Source organism: Hemitrygon akajei, chromosome 13 (genome assembly GCF_048418815.1).
Source record: "Hemitrygon akajei chromosome 13, sHemAka1.3, whole genome shotgun sequence".
NCBI classification, from domain to species: Eukaryota; Metazoa; Chordata; class Chondrichthyes; order Myliobatiformes; family Dasyatidae; genus Hemitrygon; species Hemitrygon akajei.
Window position 1 is genome coordinate 76,278,237 of NC_133136.1, and position 22,009 is coordinate 76,300,245.

At 38.9% G+C, this 22,009-nt stretch overlaps 1 protein-coding gene across 3 annotated transcripts in view; it reads left to right on the plus strand.

The window, feature by feature from the left end:
• ppargc1a (peroxisome proliferator-activated receptor gamma, coactivator 1 alpha) overlaps positions 1 to 22,009 on the plus strand; it is a 563,573-nt gene that overhangs the window by 532,765 nt on the left and 8,799 nt on the right. For all 3 annotated transcript variants that reach the window (XM_073064905.1, XM_073064906.1, XM_073064907.1), the window contains exons 8-12: positions 1,716 to 2,676; positions 6,125 to 6,244; positions 8,634 to 8,754; positions 8,849 to 8,970; positions 9,950 to 10,101. In XM_073064905.1, the coding sequence (XP_072921006.1) occupies positions 1,716 to 2,676; positions 6,125 to 6,244; positions 8,634 to 8,754; positions 8,849 to 8,970; positions 9,950 to 10,101 (1,476 nt within the window). The remainder of the gene's footprint in view (positions 1 to 1,715; positions 2,677 to 6,124; positions 6,245 to 8,633; positions 8,755 to 8,848; positions 8,971 to 9,949; positions 10,102 to 22,009) is intronic.

Sequence of the window (22,009 nt, forward strand, 5' to 3'; positions counted from 1 at the left end):
ATGCTGAAAAATACTGTAACATGCCTGAATTTCTAGTTAATAGTATCTTGTTTATTGTGAGGTCAGACTTGATTCAGAAAGTTCACTGTTGCATAAGTTAAGGGATTTATGTCTAGAAACTTTTCAGCAATTTTGATAAGTGTTCTAATTTTAAGATAGCAATAGAGAAATTAATTTTGGGACTGACAGAATTTGATTTGAGTATCTTACAGATTGCTTACAGACTCCAGTATTTAACCAGGAGAACCCACTGCAAAAGAATGATTGTAAAAGAATGACCTTCAATAAATGGCTCCACTGAAGTTGTTAGCTGAGATGTAATGTAAATTATGTAGATTAATTAAAATTAATCAAATAAAATAAGTTTGAGACTTAATAGGTAACAATGTTTTGCTGGTGTTTGGAGATCATAGCTGAATAAATTAAATTCTTATTCACTCTCCTTCAAAACTATTGAACAAAATCAGTTCATTAATACTTGTCAATAATGAATCTGAACAGGACCATTGATAACCATTTGTTGGATGTCATGTTATCATGCTTTTAGTCAGCAGGATTATAGTCACGATATATTCTATACCATATTTCCTAAAAAAATATTATATGCATTTACACAAAGTCATATAACAAAAGGTTTCCTAATATTCTGACCCATAGCAAGTACTTTGAATGGCAAAAATTGTCATAGCATGAAAAAGAGTCATATTTGAGAATTTGACTGCTGAGTGTTCAGGAATTATAGCCAAGGGGTTCCTTGTGACATTTGACAAGTAGGCTACCAAAGCCATCTTAAAAAAAGGCAGAATAATGAGAAAGACTTTGTTTAACATTCAGTTGAATGTGGTATTCACAAACATTCATACACCATCAAAAATATGAATTTAAATGTGAAAATATGCATGAAGCTTATAATAAAAACATTTTCCCAAAAAAGCATTATTTTAGGAAATGTTAAGCTTCACTAATATTGTTTGTCCAGAAAAATGATAATCCCCAAGACAATTGCTATTTGCGTAATATGTATCAAGTTATTTGTTGTGGACTTCAAATGTGGCAAAGAGGTGACAGAAAAACAATAACCCAAATTATATTCGAGTATAGCATTATTTTGCAGGGTACATGTGCATATATAATAGACTCATAAACTGCTATTTGTTGGCTTTCGGCATCGAACAGTCATCTATCTTTACATAAATCTGTCAGCATTTGTTGGCACAACACAGTATTAGAATTGTAAAAATATGCTTGCATCACATTGATAAGAAATTAATATATTAGCAAAAACTATGTTAGTAGGTAGAGAACAAACGTTATAAGAATTCCCCATGAACCATTTTACCTGTGCGTTTTACTTGTATGCTGTTTTATGGCTAGAGGGTTTTTTTTTATTATTTGCTGCATATAGATATCTATAAGTCTGAAGGAAATGCTGTTTCATTTATAAAATTCAAACTGCATTAGTAGTACTTCATTTAAACAATGAGTAGCAATGAGACAGGAACATTGTAATCAAGTCATTTAAAATCTGTTGCTCACCGCATTAATGCAAATTGTGCTGTCAGCTATACAAGGCAGCACTGTATTGAATATATCACAATGTGATTTAGCTTTTGGCACCTGATTATCTGAGAACGTCCTGTTTCAAAAAGCTCTTAATTTTAACTGTTTGCCTTATACCACTGCCAAGAAAATATATATTGTCATTTGTATTTCAGGTCTGACACCACCAACCACTCCTCCACATAAAACTAATCAAGATAATCCGTTTAAGACTGCAGTCAAACATAGGTCATCTTGCAGTTCTTCAGTGCGTAGTCCACCACCAAAGAAATTACGGTTAAGTGATTCTGCCTCAAGCTCTCAAATAAGCAGTCCCATAAAAAAGGGCCCTGAACAAACTGAACTCTATGCCCAACTCAGTAAAAGTTCAGAGTTACCCAGTGTACTTAGCATTACCCAAAGTGAAGAGAGGAAGGTAAAATGGACAAATACAAGACTCTTCGGTGACCATGATTACTGTCAATTCACGAATGCAAAGGCAGAATCATTAAGTACAATGGCATTGTGCAAAGCAAGAGAACCCAAAGACATTAAACTCCAGAATCACCCTTCTAGAGAGCCCTCACCCAGAGAACATAAGACAAATATATTTCCTGTTAAAGAAGATCAATTATGTAAGAAGGAAAGCCAGCAACAAGAAGCACAGTCTATTAACTACTCTGTTCCCAGATTACAATTGAAAGACCAAGAAATCAGGGCTGAACTAAACAAGCACTTTGGTCATCCATGTCAAGCCTTTTTTGATGAAATAGAAGATGAGGCAAGTTATCAGCAGGAAAAATACTTTTGCCATGGATATTACTCAAAACTGCCAACTTATCTCAGTGCTGGAATGTCTCTGGATGGTGTGTTTGATGACAGTGATGAAGAGACTGAAAAGTTCCTCTATCCATGGGATGGAACACCTGATGGGTTATTACTAGAAAGATCTTGCTCGCGTTCTCTGTCCAGTTCCCCATGCAGTGATTCCATCTACTCACCAAAGACTTATGCACCTTCTCAAAGAATAGTCAGGGCAAGGTCAAGATCTAGTTCCTATCCCAGACGCAGACATTATTCTTGCTCCCCATATTCTCATTCCAGATCAAGATCTCCATACAACAGATCCTCATCTAGGTATGTATACAAATCTTTCAATTCCTTCAGATAGATGGGAAATAAACTTATTGATAGAAATGTTCTACATTAATTGCATCAAGATCTATGTGAGTAGCACGTTGTACTCTTTGCACTGGTCTTGATTTATACATTTTGCATATTGAATTTCCTGCCTTTGGAAACAATGCAAGTGATATAATATTGCTCTTTTGTATCATATGATGTTGTGTTGCAATTCCTGTTCTCAATAACTTGCTTATGTGGCTTCTGATGGACATTGTTACCATTTCATCCCAGAGCTGTGATAGCAACGGTAGTATTTAGTCCCATCTGAAGTGTTAATTGCAGTTTATAATCTCGCTCTAAAAAAGAAAGGGATTGAACAAGAAAAGAATCTTCAATATTCTGTACCTTGGCATAAGGAATGAAGGGGAAAGCAGTTTTCTCTTTGAGTTTTCTGGGCCTAAATTAGAATCCCCTTTTTGTGCAAAAAATTGGACTATTCAGCATAAACAGGTTTGTTGTAAATTTTAATGATTTAAAAAAAAATTCTATTACATGAAGAAATAATAATTTTAGGTAGTAAAGGTGTAATCAATGATTCATAAATCTACTGTTATCTTGCTTAGGGAAATACGCCTTTGCTTTAATTTCAAGATCGATATTATTAAAGCTGTATTAGCATTATAATGAATTATTCACCTGAGTTCAAGATACGTTCAGGGAATGGAAGTATTATTAAGAAAGAGCCTCACTTATGCCATCAGAGAGGTCACTTTCTTCTGTTGAGAAGGCTATGTACAAGCTCATTACACTTGATCTTGTGGGTTTTGTATCATAATTCAGTAACAAATATTGTAATGTAATTCAGCAGAAACATCTCTCTTGCTTGTGATATAGGCTCAACATTTCTTTAACATTTGTTACAGTAAAGCAGGCCAGGATCAGTACTTGATGAGGAAGGTTCACTGCAAAAACAAATTAGTCCATTGCTGTGACTGTCCCAAAAGACTTTTTACAGAGAATACAAGCCTAGAATAGTGATAGATAGATACTTTATTGATCCCAAACAAAATTACGGGGTGACAGTAGCATTCCAAGTGCACAGATACACAAGTATACAAAAATTAGAAGAGAAGTAAGAAAGAATAAAAAATAAGTTACTTTAAACAATCTAACAGGAGAAGGTCGTCACTTCCCTGGCTATAGGTTGACTCATTATGGAGCCTAATGGCTGAGAGTAAGAATGACCTCATATAGCACTCTTTGGAGCGGCACAGTTGTCTTAGTCTATTACTAAAAGTGCTCCTCTGTTCAGCCAAGGTGGCCTGCAGAGGCTGAGAAACATTGTCCAGAATTGCCAGGATTTTCTGTAGGGTCTTTTATTCTACCACAGCCTCCATTGTGTCCAGTTTGACTCCTATAAAGGAGCCAGCCATTCTAATCAGTTGATTGAGCCTGTTGGCATCATCATCTGTGTTGATGCCATTGCCCCAGCACACCACTGCATAGGAGATTGTATTGGTGACAACAGAATGGTAGAACATGTGAAGGAGAGGTCTGCATACTCCAAAGGACTCAGCCTCCTCAGGAAGCAGAAGCAATTTGGCCCTTTTTGTACCTAGCTTCTGTGTTGGTGCTCCACTCAAGTCTGTCATCCAAGTGCACCCCCAGGTACAGTGCTTGTAGCTCCTCCCCACATCCACATCGTCACCATCAATAGTAACCATCAAAAGTGTAGGCTTAGTTTTCCTAAAGTCCCTCACCATCTCCTTTGTCTTACTGATGTTGAGCTGCAGATGATTCTGCTTGAACTATTTGACAAAGTCCTCCACCAGGGCCCTATATTTATCTTCCTGTCCTCTCTTTGTACACCTAACTATTGCTGAGTCATCGGAGAATTTCTGCAGATAACATGACTCAGTGTTGTATCTAAAGTAATCTGTACAGGGTAAACGGGAAAGGAGCCAATGCAGTCCCCTGTGGACTGCTTATAACCATGTCTGACACACAGCTCTGAAGCTGCATAAACAGTGGTCTGCCAGTCAGGTAGTCCATTATCTAGAATACAAGCTTTACTTGAGATAGATTACACTATGTTTGAGGATAATTGAAGATGCAAGGCATTGTATTTACCTCAATTATATGCAATAAAGACATTTCACTGGTAAATAAACTATATAATCTGTAGTATAGATTGTATACTGATGTACATTATGTAATATAAAAGCCAGACCATTAATTTTGTGGCTGTGTACCCAACCTATTTAAAAATAATTAATAAATCCTATCTATCAGACTGGTGACCTAATCTAAATTTAAGACATTTGTGTTGGCTGTTGCAGAATAAACTGTACCAATCAAATCCTGAAAAATTGATAAAAACTGCACTTAACAGGCGAGAGAGGGGGGAAAGAGACAAGGATGAAAGGGTATTGAGTGAATGTCAATTAGCCCTGCTGGATTCTATGAAAAGCTTGCCAAGGCTACAGCTAAATTAATGACCTCTGCTGGAAAACAGATTTTATTCATTTATACAAGAACTTCACTTTGCAATTAGAGTGCTTGATTCTGAGGCAAGATGTGAATTGTTTTTTTTTCCCCTTTGCATTTAAATGAGATATTTTTCCTATTAATTTTACGGCTACCTTCTTTACTTGTCCTTTTGTTAGCAGTGGACAGTAATCCGCAAGCAACACACGGAGATTTCAAAACATTGTTATGATGCTTTACCCTTTGTTTTCTTCTTTCCATGCCTGAGAATTCGGATTGCTTGTTGGACAAGGATCCAGAGGCAGAATTTTGCCCTCCATTATCATGCCTCAGTCACGTTCTTCATGTGTGGCTATAGCTAGTGAATGGCTGCAGGTTATTGCATCCAAGCAGGAATCCTTGCTTAAGCTAAATCTTTGCTGTATTTCTACCGGAAGCCACTGGATAGTAATCAGAAGGGAATTCTGATCTGTTTTCTTTTCAGTCACTCATTATGGCTCTTATCACACATCTGATAATTGTTCTTTCAATACAGACCAAGGAATCAGCTTAACCCCTCTTGGTTAACTATCTGGACTGTCATCTAAGGAACTGAACCATTGGGGGAATTTTATTAGAATTCATGTACAATTTTATGATGTAATTTTAATTTTTGTCATTTTCCTCTGTCTTATGAGTCTTTCCTACCATGCCATGATATTCTTTAACTGAGAGTACATCTGCCCCACATGTTGTTGCCAATTCCAAAGATTAATGAAGTATACAAACTTTTTTGAGCTCCCTGGTGTGCAACTGCAGGACGTTGCTCAGCTCCTCCCTGAAGGTTTGGCTGTGCACTTGAGAAATTAAAACCATGGGCTACTATGAATGCTTTAATAAATACTGAATAGATATCCATTCTCATACCTTAAAAAGTTATGTTATCAGTTATTATTTTGAAAAATTGTATATTTATGTTCATTTTGCTTTGTAGATCACAGCACTACTATGATTCAGGGCGCAGTAGGGTACAACACAGGTCTCGTGGAAGTCCTTGCTGCTCACACTCAAGGTCATGCTCCAGGTCACCCTTCAATCGTTATAGTAGACCCAGGTGAGGGATTACAATAGTGTAGAAAAGTTTTGTGTATTCTATCAAAGCCAAAACTTTATTAAATTTCCTGTTTTCAAACAAAATGATAAATTAATAATATCAGGTAGTTATTTGCCAGTTCAAATACTGTTTTATACAAAAAAAACTTTTGTTTTAACATTTTAGGTACATCGTGGTTTCCTAACTTACCTGTCTGAAATATCTATTAAATGGAATCCTTAATCATGTTCACACGTGACCACTTTTATTCAGCAGCATCTAGGGGAAAGTATGGGTGCGGTATGAAGGGAAAACTTGCATTTATCCAATGATTGAGAAGAAAACTGGACGATAACGTATTTTCCTCAACTACCGTTTTCACATTTGTTGTTGACCCCCATTTTATTAACCAAATCTTTGATGCCATTGTGCTTCTGTTTCCATGGTTATGTCTAAAGTTCCCTTTGTGGTAACCTAATTTCCCTACTTTACACAATTGCATCTGCCTTAAGATTCTCAACTCCTGTAGAATGTACATTTTAGAAAAATGGTGATCTCCCAGCAGCAGAGAGATTTGGACAATCAACATATCTTTTGAAGTGTAAATGTTGTCTTGTTTCCTGCTGAAGATAACAGATTGCTTCAACAAGAAGAGAGACCAGGATAGCCCACTCATTTATTTCTCTCAATGTCATAGTGGGAGTTAGTAGCTCTGTTTTAATTATCTTGATAAACATAAGAACTCATCACAAAATAACTATTAGGTTCTTGCGATAATGTCACGGAATATAATTCTGTGCAAGTTCTCAATAACAATGAAACTGTGCAAGTTGGTAATGGGTTTCTGTTGGTTCAGCAACTTAACAAATTATGAGAAGGCCCCATGAAGATTAATCAAAGTGTTTCTTGTTGGTTGTTTCCTGTTCAGCATTGCTGACCTACTTCTGTATTGTTTGATCAATACTGTAAATTTTGGAGTGACAATATGATTAAATGTGTTTTGCTGCAGTAGGAAAATTACAGTTTTAGTGCACTACATGTAAAGCATGGATAGAAGATGCTAAAACAACTCAGTGTATTTCATTTACAATAGCAAGTACTTGGTGAGTGCAGGAGTACTGCTTGTTAATGTTCCTAACACAATAGCCTAGATTTTGCAATCAGTGGTCAAAGGAAGGTGTCTATCTTTTGACCTTGAAGAAAGCTTCCCACAAAGGTTTAGCAGACTCTTGTTTTGTAATGAGATTTGTCCAGGGCACCTATGGTGTTCAGATTTAGCAAAGTTATCAGACAGACTGAACAGCCAATCAGATTGAAACAGGAAATAAAAAGTACAGATTATGATTAACTTAGTATTTTTACAGAAAACAGAGAGACAACTGAAATGATTCATTAACCATCTTATTTAACACATCCATAACTACAAAGAGCAGAGTCCAATTACCTGAAATCTCTGTCAGAGGATAGGGGCTCCTAAACACCAAAGGGCTGTGAAGTTTCCATTGTTAACTTTGTTCAAATTTCCTATTGATACATTTTTGGACACATAAGATTTTGTATGGGTTGGACAAGTTTTATCGAGTTGTGAGACCAGCCGTTATCTTAGGCAGCCATCAATCCCAGGGTATCACGGGTTTGCACTTCTGGACGCAAGCCTGGCCAGGAAGATTTCAAGAACCAGCTGTGTTGTCCATGTAGTGGGTTCCCCCTCTCCACATCACTGATATAGTCCAAGAGAAGGGCAAGCGCCAATACAGCTTGGCACCAGTGTCGTCACAGAGGTTGCCAGAGTGAAGTTGTAATCAACATTAAACTGCCCTAGGGACCCCGGCTCCGGATTTCTTCCTCAAGGTTTACCCCCAAAGCCTTTCCCGTGGGTGAGTATGACCACAAGGCAGCAGAGATTTAAAATCAGAGTTTTAGGTGAGCTGCCGTCCAGGGCTGACAAGCCCCACCTGCCCGAAGCAACGGGTTTTGAAGCACCAGTGGTCAACCTTTGCCCCTTCTCTTGTCAGTAGAAGGAACTCCGCCAGGCTTAGTAGCCAAGCCACCTGTGAAGGCCAAGAGTTGGATTTGGTTGTCAGAGGCTGTTAGAGTCGCACGCCATTTAGAGTACTTTATAGGTAGTGGGAGCTTATCCCCACTACCACCCCCGACTATGATAACCTTAGGAACCAGCCATTGTCTTGTTGAATGGTGAAGTATTCACAAAATCCATGGAAAAATCTTTGCTCCTGTTAAATCTAAAATCAGGCTGCCAGAAGTATCTAACTTTAGTTTCATATCATAAATACTAACCTGAAATTCACCAGAAACTGTCAAACAATGCCTGCTTTTATACGAAGATATTACATGCACATATTTGACTGTTAACATTTTTCATTTCCTTACTACATGATAATTTTTTAAGGTATGACAGCTATGAGGAATATGAAAATGAGAGGCTGAAGAGGGAGGAATATCGAAAGGACTATGAGAAACGTGAATTTGAAAGGGCTAAGCAAAGGGAACGTCAAAGGCAAAAGGCAATTGTAAGCATTGTTGTAGCTCTCACTTTTCCTTCAGATTTAGACAAGCTGTAAATACATGACACGTGACACAAAAATGTTCTTAAAATCTCTCCAGGAGGAACGCCGTGTTATTTACGTGGCGAAAGTCAGGGGTGACATAACACGTACAGAACTAAAAAGACGTTTTGAGGTTTTTGGTGAAATCGAAGAGTGTACTGTGCATTTGTGTGAAGATGGGTAAGATTATGAATAGTTACATATCACATGATAAATGCACTGCTGAAGAAACAAAGTGTGCTTTTTTCTGTCTGAGCTAAAAGGCGTGATATAGAACTTTAGTAACATAGAACATATATGAGTACTCATAAGTTTGGAACTTGAGTAGAGTTGAAACTTTCCTACAGATGATTAATTGATTGTGTTAGTGGCCTCATTTCTATAATACAGTCATCAACAAAGGCCTCCTGATGCAAGTCAGAAGATTTGGAAAGCCTTATGTTTTCCAATTCAGCTTTAGGCAAAGAAATATACAGTAGAATTTGGAGTGAAGGACAAATGGTTATGGATCTAAATGCTTTCTGCAGAGAAGCATTCATACTATTCTAGTCATCACCAAAATAGCAATAGCCATGCCTTGATCTTTTACAGTGTAGAATGTATGCAGTGTATGGTCCAACCATTTCCAAGCCAAAAGAACAGTTGATCTTAAGACCTTGGTTTTCACTTTGACACAGTTATTGCTTCTGCAACAACAGGCATATTGGACATCAAGGGGCACTCAGTTTCGAATTGCTAAAATCACATTGTAAGGTTTAGTCCTGCTTGTCTTTAATGCTTGGTCCTCTATTGCCCTTTAATGCCATAAAAGATTATAAATTGACCCCAATCTACAGAGATATAAAATACTGTTAACTTTCAGTCCATTTTAATATGCCATTCAAAAATAGCAGAATTTTCCCTGTGTTCTTTTTCAACCAATTAACTAATCAGATTGTCAGTGCTGTTTGTGGAGTTTTTCTCCCTGAAGAACTGTTTCCTCATTTATTTACAAAATTATTTAAACAAGTCTCTTTGCATGTGAATTAAAATTTTAAGATCTTTCTACATAGATGTATAACAATTAAAACAAATCAAATTATATTCTGCAGCTAATTTACAATGCACTGGATGTGCTGCAATGAGGGACACACATTAATTTTGATCCAATTCTTTCCAGTGACAACTATGGTTTCATCACATATCGTTACACTTGTGATGCATTTGCTGCCCTTGAGAATGGACACACTTTGCGAAGGTCTAATGAGCCTCCGTTTGAATTGTGCTTTGGAGGTTGTAGACAGCTTTACAAGTCTAACTATGCAGATCTGGGTAAGATTGCTCTACAACACAATTGTTTTGCTTTTTCATTGACAATGTGGACATTTGAATAGACAGTTTTGAATCCTTGTTTTAATGAACTTTGATATATTTATTCATAAGTGTAGACTCAGCCTACTCACATCAAATTCTTAGGTTTGCAATTGAAAATAGAAAATCATACAGAGTCAGTAAAGGTTTCTTTACAATTGGATCCTTTGTAACTTGTACCATGTATCAAAATTTCATTTGAACATTGTTCAAATTAACAGATGTAATTAGGCAGCTTTTTGAAATGCTGTGCAAATATAACAACAATTTATTGTCACTAGGTCATTTCAGTAGGGCTAAGCTTTCACTGAATAGGCAAGATGAAGAGAAGTCTATTATTTTTTGTATTTGACTATGAATAACTGTGATAGCAAAAGGAAACTGAATTATTTTTATATTGTTCATGAAGGACAAGAATAAAAGGAAGACTGGAGATAATGTGAAATCTTATGACTAATTAAGGGTATCCACAGAGAAATTAAATCCTTAAAATTATTTCATGATGTATAGAATGTATTTTCAAAGTTCAATGTACATTTAATATCAAGGCATGTATACCATATACAACCTTGAGTTTCGTCCTCTTGCCGGCAGTCACAGAACAAAGAAACACAACAGAATTCACGAAAAACTCCACACCATGAAGACAGTGTGTGAGCAAAGAATGAGCTGTGCAAACCATAGAATAAGTAAGCAAATAATACACTGAACGTGAACCACAGAGTCCGCAAAAATGAGTCCACTGTCAGTGGAGCCAGTCACCACTGCAGCTGGTCCAAGAGCCCGATGGCTGTGGGCAAAAGCTGCAGAGCCGGGTTCAGCACTGAGTCGAGTGCCGATGGCTGCAGAGTCAGTCCAGCACTTATCTGAGTAAATCCTCATGGGGCAGTGTGTTGAACACCAGTTCAATCTTCGCCCTCGGCCTCTACGCTTTAATCTCTTTAACCTGGTTTGGCACTTAAATCACCTAAACATTGGTTCATTTTCCACTCTCTGGCTCGGGCCTTGCCACTTCAATCCAGTCCGAAGTCTGCTCCAGCAATGGCCACCGTGGCTGTGCCTGCACTCTTGAGGGTCCAGTTCACCGAAACCTTCAGGGTACTGCAAGAACACCGGGTCATACAGATGGTACAACGGCACACTTCCCAAAGCGGAATTACAGGCTGAGGACTGCAACGATTGTAATGCAGAAAATGTATATTTAGTAATTTTGTTAGCTGTCCGCAAAACATTACTGTGTCTCACCAATGCCGTCTTTGAAGAAAAGTTCTTAAAAAATTGAGAGTAACTAATATCAGTATTAGGCAAGTAGATAATTGACCCAGTGATCAGAATGAGAATTAGAAAATAGACAAATGTTTCTTTGCCTTTTTGAACAATTGTTAGCTGAGTTATGTTTCATAAAATGACCAATAAGTAGAATAGATAGGTAGTGAAAATTTACATTCGTAACACATCTACCAAGGGTTCTTCAGAGGTCCTGGATATGCAGGAATCCCCTTATGGGGACTGCAAGCTCAGAATCTACAAATCATCCTTGAACCTACTCAGTGTTTTATTGAGACAAATCTTTACTGTACAGCAAAGTTCCAGGCATGTCTGCCTGCATCACCCAAAAGTTTCCAAAAACTAAAGCAATGTATAAAGGTAGATGGTCTCTTGTGAAAGTACATTGACATTGTGCCATAGTTTTAGGAATAGCAGATCTTTGGTTTCACTGCGTACAGTTCAGAAGTGTTCATGCCTTGGTTTTGCATGACCTTTGCACATCTCCAGCTTTCATTCCTACAGTTGATAAAGACATTTGAGGCTCTAGAGAGGCTGCAGAAGAGATTTAAGTGTCAGCAAAACAGAGAGTTCAGTTATGAGCTAGGTTCCAGAATTTAGAGTTATTTGCTTTGCTGATCTGTAGCATTGAAATGAATATTACTTTTTAAAATGATTAAGGGAATAAATTTGAGCTAAACAATGTTAGTGAAGTTAGTGCTTCACTAATATCCATGTCATGCATTGTATGGCTTTGCACCTGTAAGATTAATTCTTCTGAATCATTTTGTATCTAATCTGGTTGTGGAGTAACAAGCACCATTTTACTTTATGCAATTATTAATCACCCAGTCCATGTGTATCAGACGAATTTTATTAATCAACATAGCAAGGTCCTGTACTGATTGCATGCAGAATGCAAAATACATGTACAACAGAGCAGCAATGCTTCTGGTATTGTCCCCATCTTGCCTTAGTCATTTAATATGTGGTGATTAGTAAGAAGGTGGCATAAAAAAAATCATACAGTTTTTTTTGTGTGAAGTCAGGGGAAACAAATGAGCTCCTTCTGGATTCATCAAAAAGTTAGTCTCATAGGCAGCTACCATTGCACTTCTTGCTACTGTGGGATAGTCTTAGCTCCCAAAGCTATCATATCAATTTGATATTTGTGTTATGTTGGTGGCTTTTGATTGAAGTTCCAGTGTACTGTACAAGTAGCTCAGGCCTCTGGCTGGTTGGTATTCAGCAGGGCAATTATTTTGGGGATGTTTGCTCCATGGAGTCTTCTGCCATGTTTCATAGTAGTTTGTCATTATTAAGTGAATTGCATTCTGGTTTCTGAAAGTCAGTATTTAATGGCTTGAATTTCCTGTATGTGATGTCAAACTGTCAAACCTGTCAACTCTTGCTTTAAAACTGACAGGGATTTCTCACGTTTGCAACTGCATAGTTACGCGTTGAAATCTAGAAAATTGCTCTTGCCAATGCACATTTTATCATTACAAGTTGCATATTGTAGTTGCAAATATTTTTAAAGGAAATTAATTGATAATAATATCAACATTTTTTGAAAGGATAGGCAGAATGAATGGAGGGTAGGCTGCTTTTTGAAGTATACTGGGCTCTGTTCACAACTCTGCAATTTCATGCAGTCTTGGGCAGAGAGATTGTCACACCAGGCTCTGTTGCATCCAGATAAATATCAAATGTAATCTCTGTTACTTAAGGAATTTAATTTTTTTATTTATATTATTTACTGTACCAATTAAGTGAACGATAAGCTCTAAGAGCAAAATATTGTTTTATGTTAAAATAGGATCATCCTGCTTAAAGCACTTAAAAAAAACACTAATTCATTAATAATGTAGACTCACCAACTGGAAGGCAATAGCTACAAGAGAAATAAAGCTTTCTTCACTTTAATTACCAACACAAGAAAATCTGCAGAGGCTGGAAATCCAAAATGCTGGAGGGAACTCAGCAGGTCAGACAGCATTTATGGAAAAGTGTAAAGAGTTGACCATTTGGGCCAAGACCCTTCATCAGGACTGGCAAAAAAAGGATGAGAAGTCAGAGTAAGAAGGTGAGGGAGGAGAGAAAGAAGTACAAGGTGGTTGGTTATAGGTGAAACTGGGAGCAGGGGAGAATGTGAAGTAAAGAGCTGGGAAGTTGATTAGTGAAAGAGATAAAGGTCTGGAGAAGGGGGAATTAGCTAGTTGCTCTATTAAAGCAAAACCTGTGACATGTACCATACTGAGATGAACTCCATTGGACTTTATCAACTATTTTGTTTAGAATTTTTTAAAATTACATCAACTAAGATACCTCTAGCAAGAGAAAATCTGCAGGGTTTCAGCCCGAAATGTCGACTGCACTTTTGTCCATAGATGCTGCCTGGCCTGCTGAGTTCCTCCAGCATTTTGTGTGTGTGGCTCAGGTATCTCTGGAGATGTTTTCCATCAGCTTATTATTATATTAAAAGAAAACACCAAAATAAATCATCTAGTCTATATTCCCAGCAAAATCAAAAATAGCGGTTGGAGAATATTGGTGGTGAAATCCAATGGGCTACAAAACTATAATGATAGTTATAATAAACTGAGCATGTATCAGTTGAGTGAATATTTTATGGATATTACAAACTGAGGGTGTGAAATTTACTTGATGAATGCAAAGGCTTTCACTTACTTCTTCATGGCAATCTATCATTGCTGTCAAAGCCTGCATTTATTGCTTGCCCTTAAATGTCTTTGAGAAGGTGGTTCGGAACTACCCTTCTTGATGCAGCTGTTGAGCTTGCATGTGAGTTTAGAAGCCCGATAAAAGTTAATCACATCACTGTAGCTCTGGACTTGCATACAAACCAGGTAAGATAAGGAGAGCCAATTTCCTTTCCCGAGCAACACTAATGAACTAGATGTTTTCTTAAAATTATAATTCAATTGTTATAATTTCATGAAAACCATTTTTATTTTCATTTAATATAAACCTATTTATTTTGTTAATCAAATTTAAATTCACCAGCTGACATAGTGGAATTTAAACTTGTTTTTGTGGAATATTATTCAGGCTCATAGTTTACTGGTTTGATAACTAATTTGCCGCTGAATTGTAGTGTCAACATTTATATACTCATTTATTTATTTAGAGATACAGCGCGGAATAGGCCTTTCTGGCTCAACGTACTACACCGCCCAGCAGCCCACCTACTTAACCCTAGCCTAATCACAGGACAAATTTACTGGTAATTAACTGGTACATCTTTGGAATGTGTGAGGAAACCCATACATACACAGGGTGGACATACAAATTCCTCACAGATGGTGCTGGGATTGAACATAGTGAGAAGTGGGTGTCTAGTAGCCTAATACAATGGAGGATAAATTATATAACTTCTGAACTGATGCAAGAACAAAAAGAACTTTGAAGAAGAGGTTTTCAATAGTTCAATGGCTCAATTTAATGCCAGAGAATGTATACAGTATACAACCTGAAATCCTTACTCTTCGCAGACAATCATGAAACAGAGGGGAGAAGCATCAGTCCCCCACCACCCACTCTGCAAGCAATAGCAAAGACCACAGAGACCCTGGTCTCGAGTCCATTATAAACTACTGTCCATCCTAACACTTCAACATCTCAACAGGCCCTCTCTCTCACTTACGAGGGAGAGAGAGAGACATTGCTCCTGCCACAGCAAGAGGGGAGGTTAACAGCTCGCTGTTTCAATGTTATAGTCTGCAGTGTCGCTTATTCAAGTTCCACCAGCTTGGAGCCAACAGACTCTCACTTAGAGAGAGAGAGAGAGAGAGAGATTGCTTGAGTGTAGAGGCCTCCGACAGCTACACCTTCTGTCTCAGTGTTTCAATCTCTCATGATGCTTCAGTTGGCAACTTTGGTGAGGAATTGGGTCATCCACAGGGCTGCACCCCAAATGCTTATGTCTTCCAAACTGCTCCTGGAGATATGGAGGTGCCGGTTGCTCAGAGCAAAGATCCACCGTACATGAAGAAAGTAGTTTGAGTGCAGTTATAGATTGTGGACTCTGACAGGACCCCAGCCACTTTGAAAGCAAAAAAGAGAACAGAAGATTAAAGCTACTTTGTGGATGAACTGGAAGATGTCGCCCAGGTCTGCAAAAGACTCTGGCACCATCTTTAGCTCCTCCCACTTCCACTTCTTTTGGAAAGAAGCTGCATGTGCACAGATCTTTGAAACGGAAGGGCTAGATAAATAAAACAATAAATGAAATATATTGTATCTTAGACAAAAGCCAGGAAGAATTGCTGGTGTAATATAAAGCCATATTAGACTCTGCCTGGAATATGGTGTTCAGTCATGGGCATTGTTCGATAGTGAAGTTATGAAAGTTTTAAGAAAGAAACAAAATATAACAAAATCTGTTTCCAGAGGTAAGGAATTACAATTACATGATTAGACAGGGAAGTTCTAGGGTTGCTCACCATACAGAAGAAAAGTCTAGAAGGACATTTGATGGAGATGGTGAAATTTTAAATAACAAAAGAATAATTAAGAAGAAGGGTGGTCTGGAAATATAAAAACTCATAATCAACAAATAGCAACAGACAGTCCATTTCTGCTGAATCTAGGGGTGGGTTGGTGTGGCAAGTGATATATGAGTGTGCAGGGTACATATGCATTGGCAAATCAATTTCTGGACTTTTGGTGTTGATATGAATATTAATTGTACACAATTTCAGCAATGCTATACAAAGCACAAACTTAGATGTGTGCGATTCTATCATAGCTGAAGCTTTTAAAGTAGTGCTCTGAACTGGAACTGGGTGAACTTGGCCTGTTAATTGTTCTCCCAAACAAGTAAGCAGCCACATTTTTCAGACTTTTAAAGATCTGGTTCATCAAAAAACGAGAGACGAATTTGTCATTGTCTTCATTGTCCCATCCTTGTCCCATTGTCCCATTGTCCCATTGTCATCATTTCCCATCGTTTATGGGAAATGATGGTATAATCCTTCCCTTCAAGGAATGCAAGATCAGATCTGCTCCACTCTTTCACTTTCTCTCACCTTTCAGTTTCTTCCCTAGTTATTTACACTTAGGTGCTGTCTTGGTGATGTTAAAGTCATGGCAGGCTGAATGGCATCAGACACATTACATATACGAAGTGCATTATGCAGTGTGTGTGCAGAGGGAAGTCATGACTGAACTTACACATCAGCCACGAGATATAAAAGTGTGCTGTTGATTCAATTTATCTAATGTCTGTAAAGTCAAGTGCATAGATCTGAGGTGATAGTCAAAGGGTGTATGAAGGAAAATGTTTTACTCAATGTAGGGCTTAGAGCTGAAAAGTGCTAGCGGGTAACAATTTGGAAAAAATTCTAATAATAGATTTGAAAAGGAATTTGGTTAAATAAGCAAAAGAAAAGTAAGACTAAATATAATGTTCTTTGATAAAATCAGCACAGACTCAAAAGGCCAAGTGGCCTCATTTTGTGCAGTGCATGTATAGAGTGAATGTGAATTTATTGTAGAGTGAAAAGAAATAAAACTGAAATGAAACATTTTTGAACAGGCTGGAATAACTCAGATTACCTGAAAAAGATGAAGGGAAGTCCATTCACTTAAATGAATTGTAAAGCTAGTTATTTGATAAATGATATAGCAATAAGAATGCAACACAGACAGAGAAGATAAATAGCAGCATTTTCTGTTCAGTTGCATTAATATGCAGTAAAAGCTCATGAATGTATTGAGCTTGATTGGTTTTGTGGCTGGCTGTGACTTCCAGAGAGAACCATCAGCTAGCTGTAGACATCTGACCTCTCACTACACTCCTGGACTCAGCTTGGAACCTGGGGATTTTCTGTAATGTGCTGAGCTGAGGCATGGATACATTTCAGCCCTTCAACTTTACACCAGACATAGCAGACACATGTCGCTCAACCGTGTTTAAATGTGGTCACCCATTATTATTGAAAAGATAAATGGTTTGCTTTATTACATTGTTTTAAATAATAAAGAACATTTGTTTTCACTAATTAAAGGGTTTTCAAGTGGCTTTGGACGCCTCTGATCACTAGAGATATTAGGAGGCATTCATAAAGGCCTTTGATATAAATTATCTGAAGGTCTTCAGGGCAGTTTGTGAGTCTATGGCTTGTCAATTGCCCCCACTTTGCATCATTAGTAGAACTGAAAGATGCATGGTTATATATATAGAGACTCTGCAGAAGGTGGAAATCCACAGCAACAGATACAAAATGCTGGAGGAAATCAGCAGGTCAGGCAGCATCTATAGAAAGGAATAAAGAGTTCTCTATGGAGAGGGATAAAGGGTTTCAGGCCAAAACCCTTCATCAAGTTATACATAAAGGTGCAGCACAATGCTGCCTACATATATGCGTAACTGGGTGTCTAGTGTAAGGAGTGAACACAAGCAATGGGCATGATCTAGCACCATACAGTCCATTGCCTTCTATCATCCCACATGAAGGTTCAGTGAGGAATTAGAGGTGCTAAGATCAGGAAAGGACGATGAGAAGCTTAGCACCTGCCCCTGTGACTTCCACCCAAGCCCACAATTTCTCCCAGGGATTTGTGAGCTTTGATGCACTCTCTGGAGCTTTCTGGCACATAAAATAGAGCTACCTTCCTTTCCAATCTTGCAGCCCACACATCAATATCACAGTTGGTTTAAAAGTTTAACTGGTCCCTAAATACTGTATCTGCTGGCCCCACGTGTAGTAGTCCATAGAAAAATATGATTTGCCATTTCACAGTGTTTGGATTACTCTTTACAGCAGGAATCCTGCCTGGTTTCCATTGTGCAGAACTTCAATCCATACAACTGGGTTAGTTTATTTAATTATTGTGGTTTTGGCGGGGTGTTGGGAGCAGGTGTGAAATGGAGACATCTCTTTCTCCCTTATTAGAGAGAGAGAGAGAACCTGTGGTATGTCGAATACTGGGTGAATGCGTACTCTCTGGAGTACTGCAAGTCTGTGTCTTTGCTGTTGCTTTTGCTACACGCTTGAGTGCTTGGTGGTGGGCGCCGATGCTTTTTTTTTGCTGGTGGGGGGGGATTGTTACTTGCTGCCACTTATGTGTGGGAGGGAGGGAAGCTGAGGGGTACTTTTGAGTTCTAACATTTAACTGTCTGTCATTCTTTGGGGCACTCCTCTGTTTTCGTGGACTGTTGCGAAGAAAAAGCATTTCAGGGTGTATATTGTATACATTTCTCTGATATTAAATGTACCTTTGAAACCTTTTGATATCCCCTGCTGCAGCTGGACTCTGTCCAGAGATAGACAATCTCAACCAATATGTTATACAGTAAATTATTCGTTATCTTGTTTAGTTATTGTAAACTTAACTGTTTGCCTGCGGTTATTTTTATTTCTTTAATGTTCTGTACTCTGCATTTGATGAGACTTGAGTTCTAGATGCGATTGTTTTCACGCCTATTTGTAAAATGTGTGCAGGATAGTTTTTTGCAGCAATACATAGAGGTACCAACTAGAGAAGGGGCAGTGTTGGATCTCCTGTTAGGGAATGAGATAGGTCAGGTGACGGAGGTATGTGTTGGGGAGCACTTTGGGTCCAGTGATCACAATGCCATTAGTTTCAATATAATTATGGAGAAGGATAGGACTGGACTCAGGGTTGGGATTTTTGATTGGAGAAAAGCTAACTTTGAGGAGATGCGAAAGGATTTAGAAGGAGTGGACTGGGACAATTTGTTTTATGGGAAGGATGTAATAGAGAAATGGAGGTCATTTAAAGGTGAAATTTTGAGGGTACAGAATCTTTATGTTCCTGTTAGGTTGAAAGGAAAGGTTAAAAGTTTGAGAGAGCCATGGTTTTCAAGGGATATTGGAAACTTGGTTCGAAAAAAGAGAGAGAACTACAATAAATATAGGCAGCATGGAGTAAATGAGGTGCTCAAGGAATATAAAGAATGTAAAAAGAATCTTAAGAAAGAAATTAGAAAAGCTAAAAGAAGATATGAGGTTGCTTTGGCAAGTAAGGTGAAAATAAATCCAAAGGGTTTCTACAGTTATATTAATAGCAAAAGGATAGTGAGGGATAAAATTGGTCCCTTAGAGAATCAGAGTAGACAGCTATGTGTGGAGCCAGAAGAGATGGGGGAGAATTTGAACAATTTATTTTCTTCGGTATTCATTAAGGAGAGGGATATTTAATTGTGTAAGGTAAGGGAAACAAGTAGGGTAGTTATGGAAACTATGATGATTAAAGAAGAGGAAGTACTGGCACTTTTAAAGAATATAAAAGTGGATAAGTCTCCGGGTCCTGACAGGATATTCCCTAGGACCTTGAGGGAAGTTAGTGTAGAAATAGCAGGGGCTCTGACAGAAATATTTCAAATGTCATTAGAAACCGGATGGTGCCGGAGGATTGGCGTATTGCTCATGTGGCTCCATTGTTTAAAAAGGGTTGAGGGGGGCTTGATAGAGGTATTTAAAATTATGAAAGGGATGGATAGAATTGACGTGGATAGGCTTTTTCCATTGAGAGTAGGGGAGATTCAAACAAGAGGACATGAGTTGAGAGTTAGAGTGCAAAAGTTTAGGGGTAACACAAAGGGGAACTTCTTTACTCAGAGAGTGGCAGCTGTGTGGAACGAGCTTGCAGTAGAACTGGTAGAGGCAGGTTCGATACTGTCATTTAAAAAAAATGTATAGGTATATGGACAGGAAAGGAATGGAGGGTTATGGGCTGAGTGCAGGTAGGTGGGACTAGGTGAGAGTAAGCATTTGGCACAGACTAGAAGGGTGGGGTGGCCTGTTTCTGTGCTGTAATTGTTATATGGTTATATTTGCCTTTGGTAAATAGCGGGAAATTTGGCATAGTGGTAATGGATCAGTAATCTGGAGACCCAATTACACACTTGGGATATGAGGTCAAATCCCACTGTGCATTTGAATTGTATCAAAATATTTGATGACCATGAAACAATGTCGATTGTCGTAAAAATCCATCTGGTTCACTAATGTCCAGGGGAGGAACCCTGCCATCCTTACCTGGTCTGACTCCAGACCCACAGTGGCTGACTCTTAAATGTCCTCTGAAATGGCCTAGCAAACCATTCAATTGTATCCAACCGCTAAAAAGAAAATAATAAGCAATGAACCCGGACAGACAACCTGGCATTGACCTAGGCACTGGAAACGATAATGGCAAAACCAGCCCTGTTGACCCTCAAAGTCCTTCTTACTAACATCTGGGGACTTGTGCCAAAGTTGGGAGAGCTGTCTCACAGACGAGACAAGCAACAGCCTGCCATAATTGTACTGACAGAATCATACCTTACAGTTACCATTCCTGGGTATATACTGTCTCACCGGCAGGACAGGTCTAGCAGAGGGCGTGTCACTGTAGTATACAGTAGAGAGGAGTTGCTCTGGCAACTCTCAACATCAACTCTGGACCCCATGACTCATGGCACCAGGTTAAACATGTGCAAGGAAGCCTCCTGCTGGTTACCATGCATCATACTCCCTCAGCTGATGAATCAGTACTTCTCCATTTTGAGCAGCACTTGGAGGAGGCATTGAGGGTGGCAGGGGCACAGAATGTACTCTGGGTGGGGACTTCAATGTCCATCACCAAGAGTGGCTCGGTAGTACCACCACAGACTGAGCTGGTTGGGTCCTACTGGACAGAGCTACTAGACTGGGACTACAGCAGGTGGTGAGGGAACTAACAGAAGGGAAATAAAACACTTGACCTCATTCTCACCAAAGTGCCTGCCATGGAAGCATCTGTCTACGACAGCATTAGTTGAAGTGATCACCATTCAGTATTTGTGGAGACTAAATCTCAGCTCCATATTGAAGGAACCCTCCACTCTGCTGTGTGGCACTACCACCGTGCTAAATGGGATAGACTTTGAACAGATCTAGCAGCCCAAGACTGGGCATATATGAGGCACCATGGACCATCAGCAGCAGCAGAATTGTACTCAACTACGATCTGTAACCTCATGGCCTGGTGTATCCCCCAGTCTGACATTACCACCAGGCCAGGGGATCAACCCTGGTTCAATGAAGAGCGCAGGGGGGCATGCCGAGAACAACACCAGGCATACCTCAATACGAGACACTATCCTGGTGAAGCCACAATACAGGACCACTTGCATGGCAAACACTGTAAGCAGCAAGTAATAGATAGGGGGTAAGTGGTCCCACAAACTATGGATCAGGTCTAAGCTCTGTAGTCCTTCCACATCCAGCCGTGACTGGTGGTGGCAATCAAACCACTTACTGGAGGAGGAGGCTCCACAAATATCCCCCTCCCCAATGAGCGAGGATCCCAGCACACCTGTGCAAAACATAACTGCTGAGGCATTTGCAACAGTCTTTGGTCAGAAGTGTTGAGTAGATGATCCAGCTTGGCCTCCTCCAGAAGTCCCCAGCATCCCATATATCAGTATGCAGCCAATCCGATTCACTCCACATGATATCAAGAAAGGGCTGAAAACACTGGATACTGTGAAGGCTATGGGCCCAGACAAAATCCCGGCAATAGTCCTGAAGACTTGTGCTCCAGAACTTGCTGTGCCATTAGCCAAGCTGTTCCAGTACCCAGATGGCAT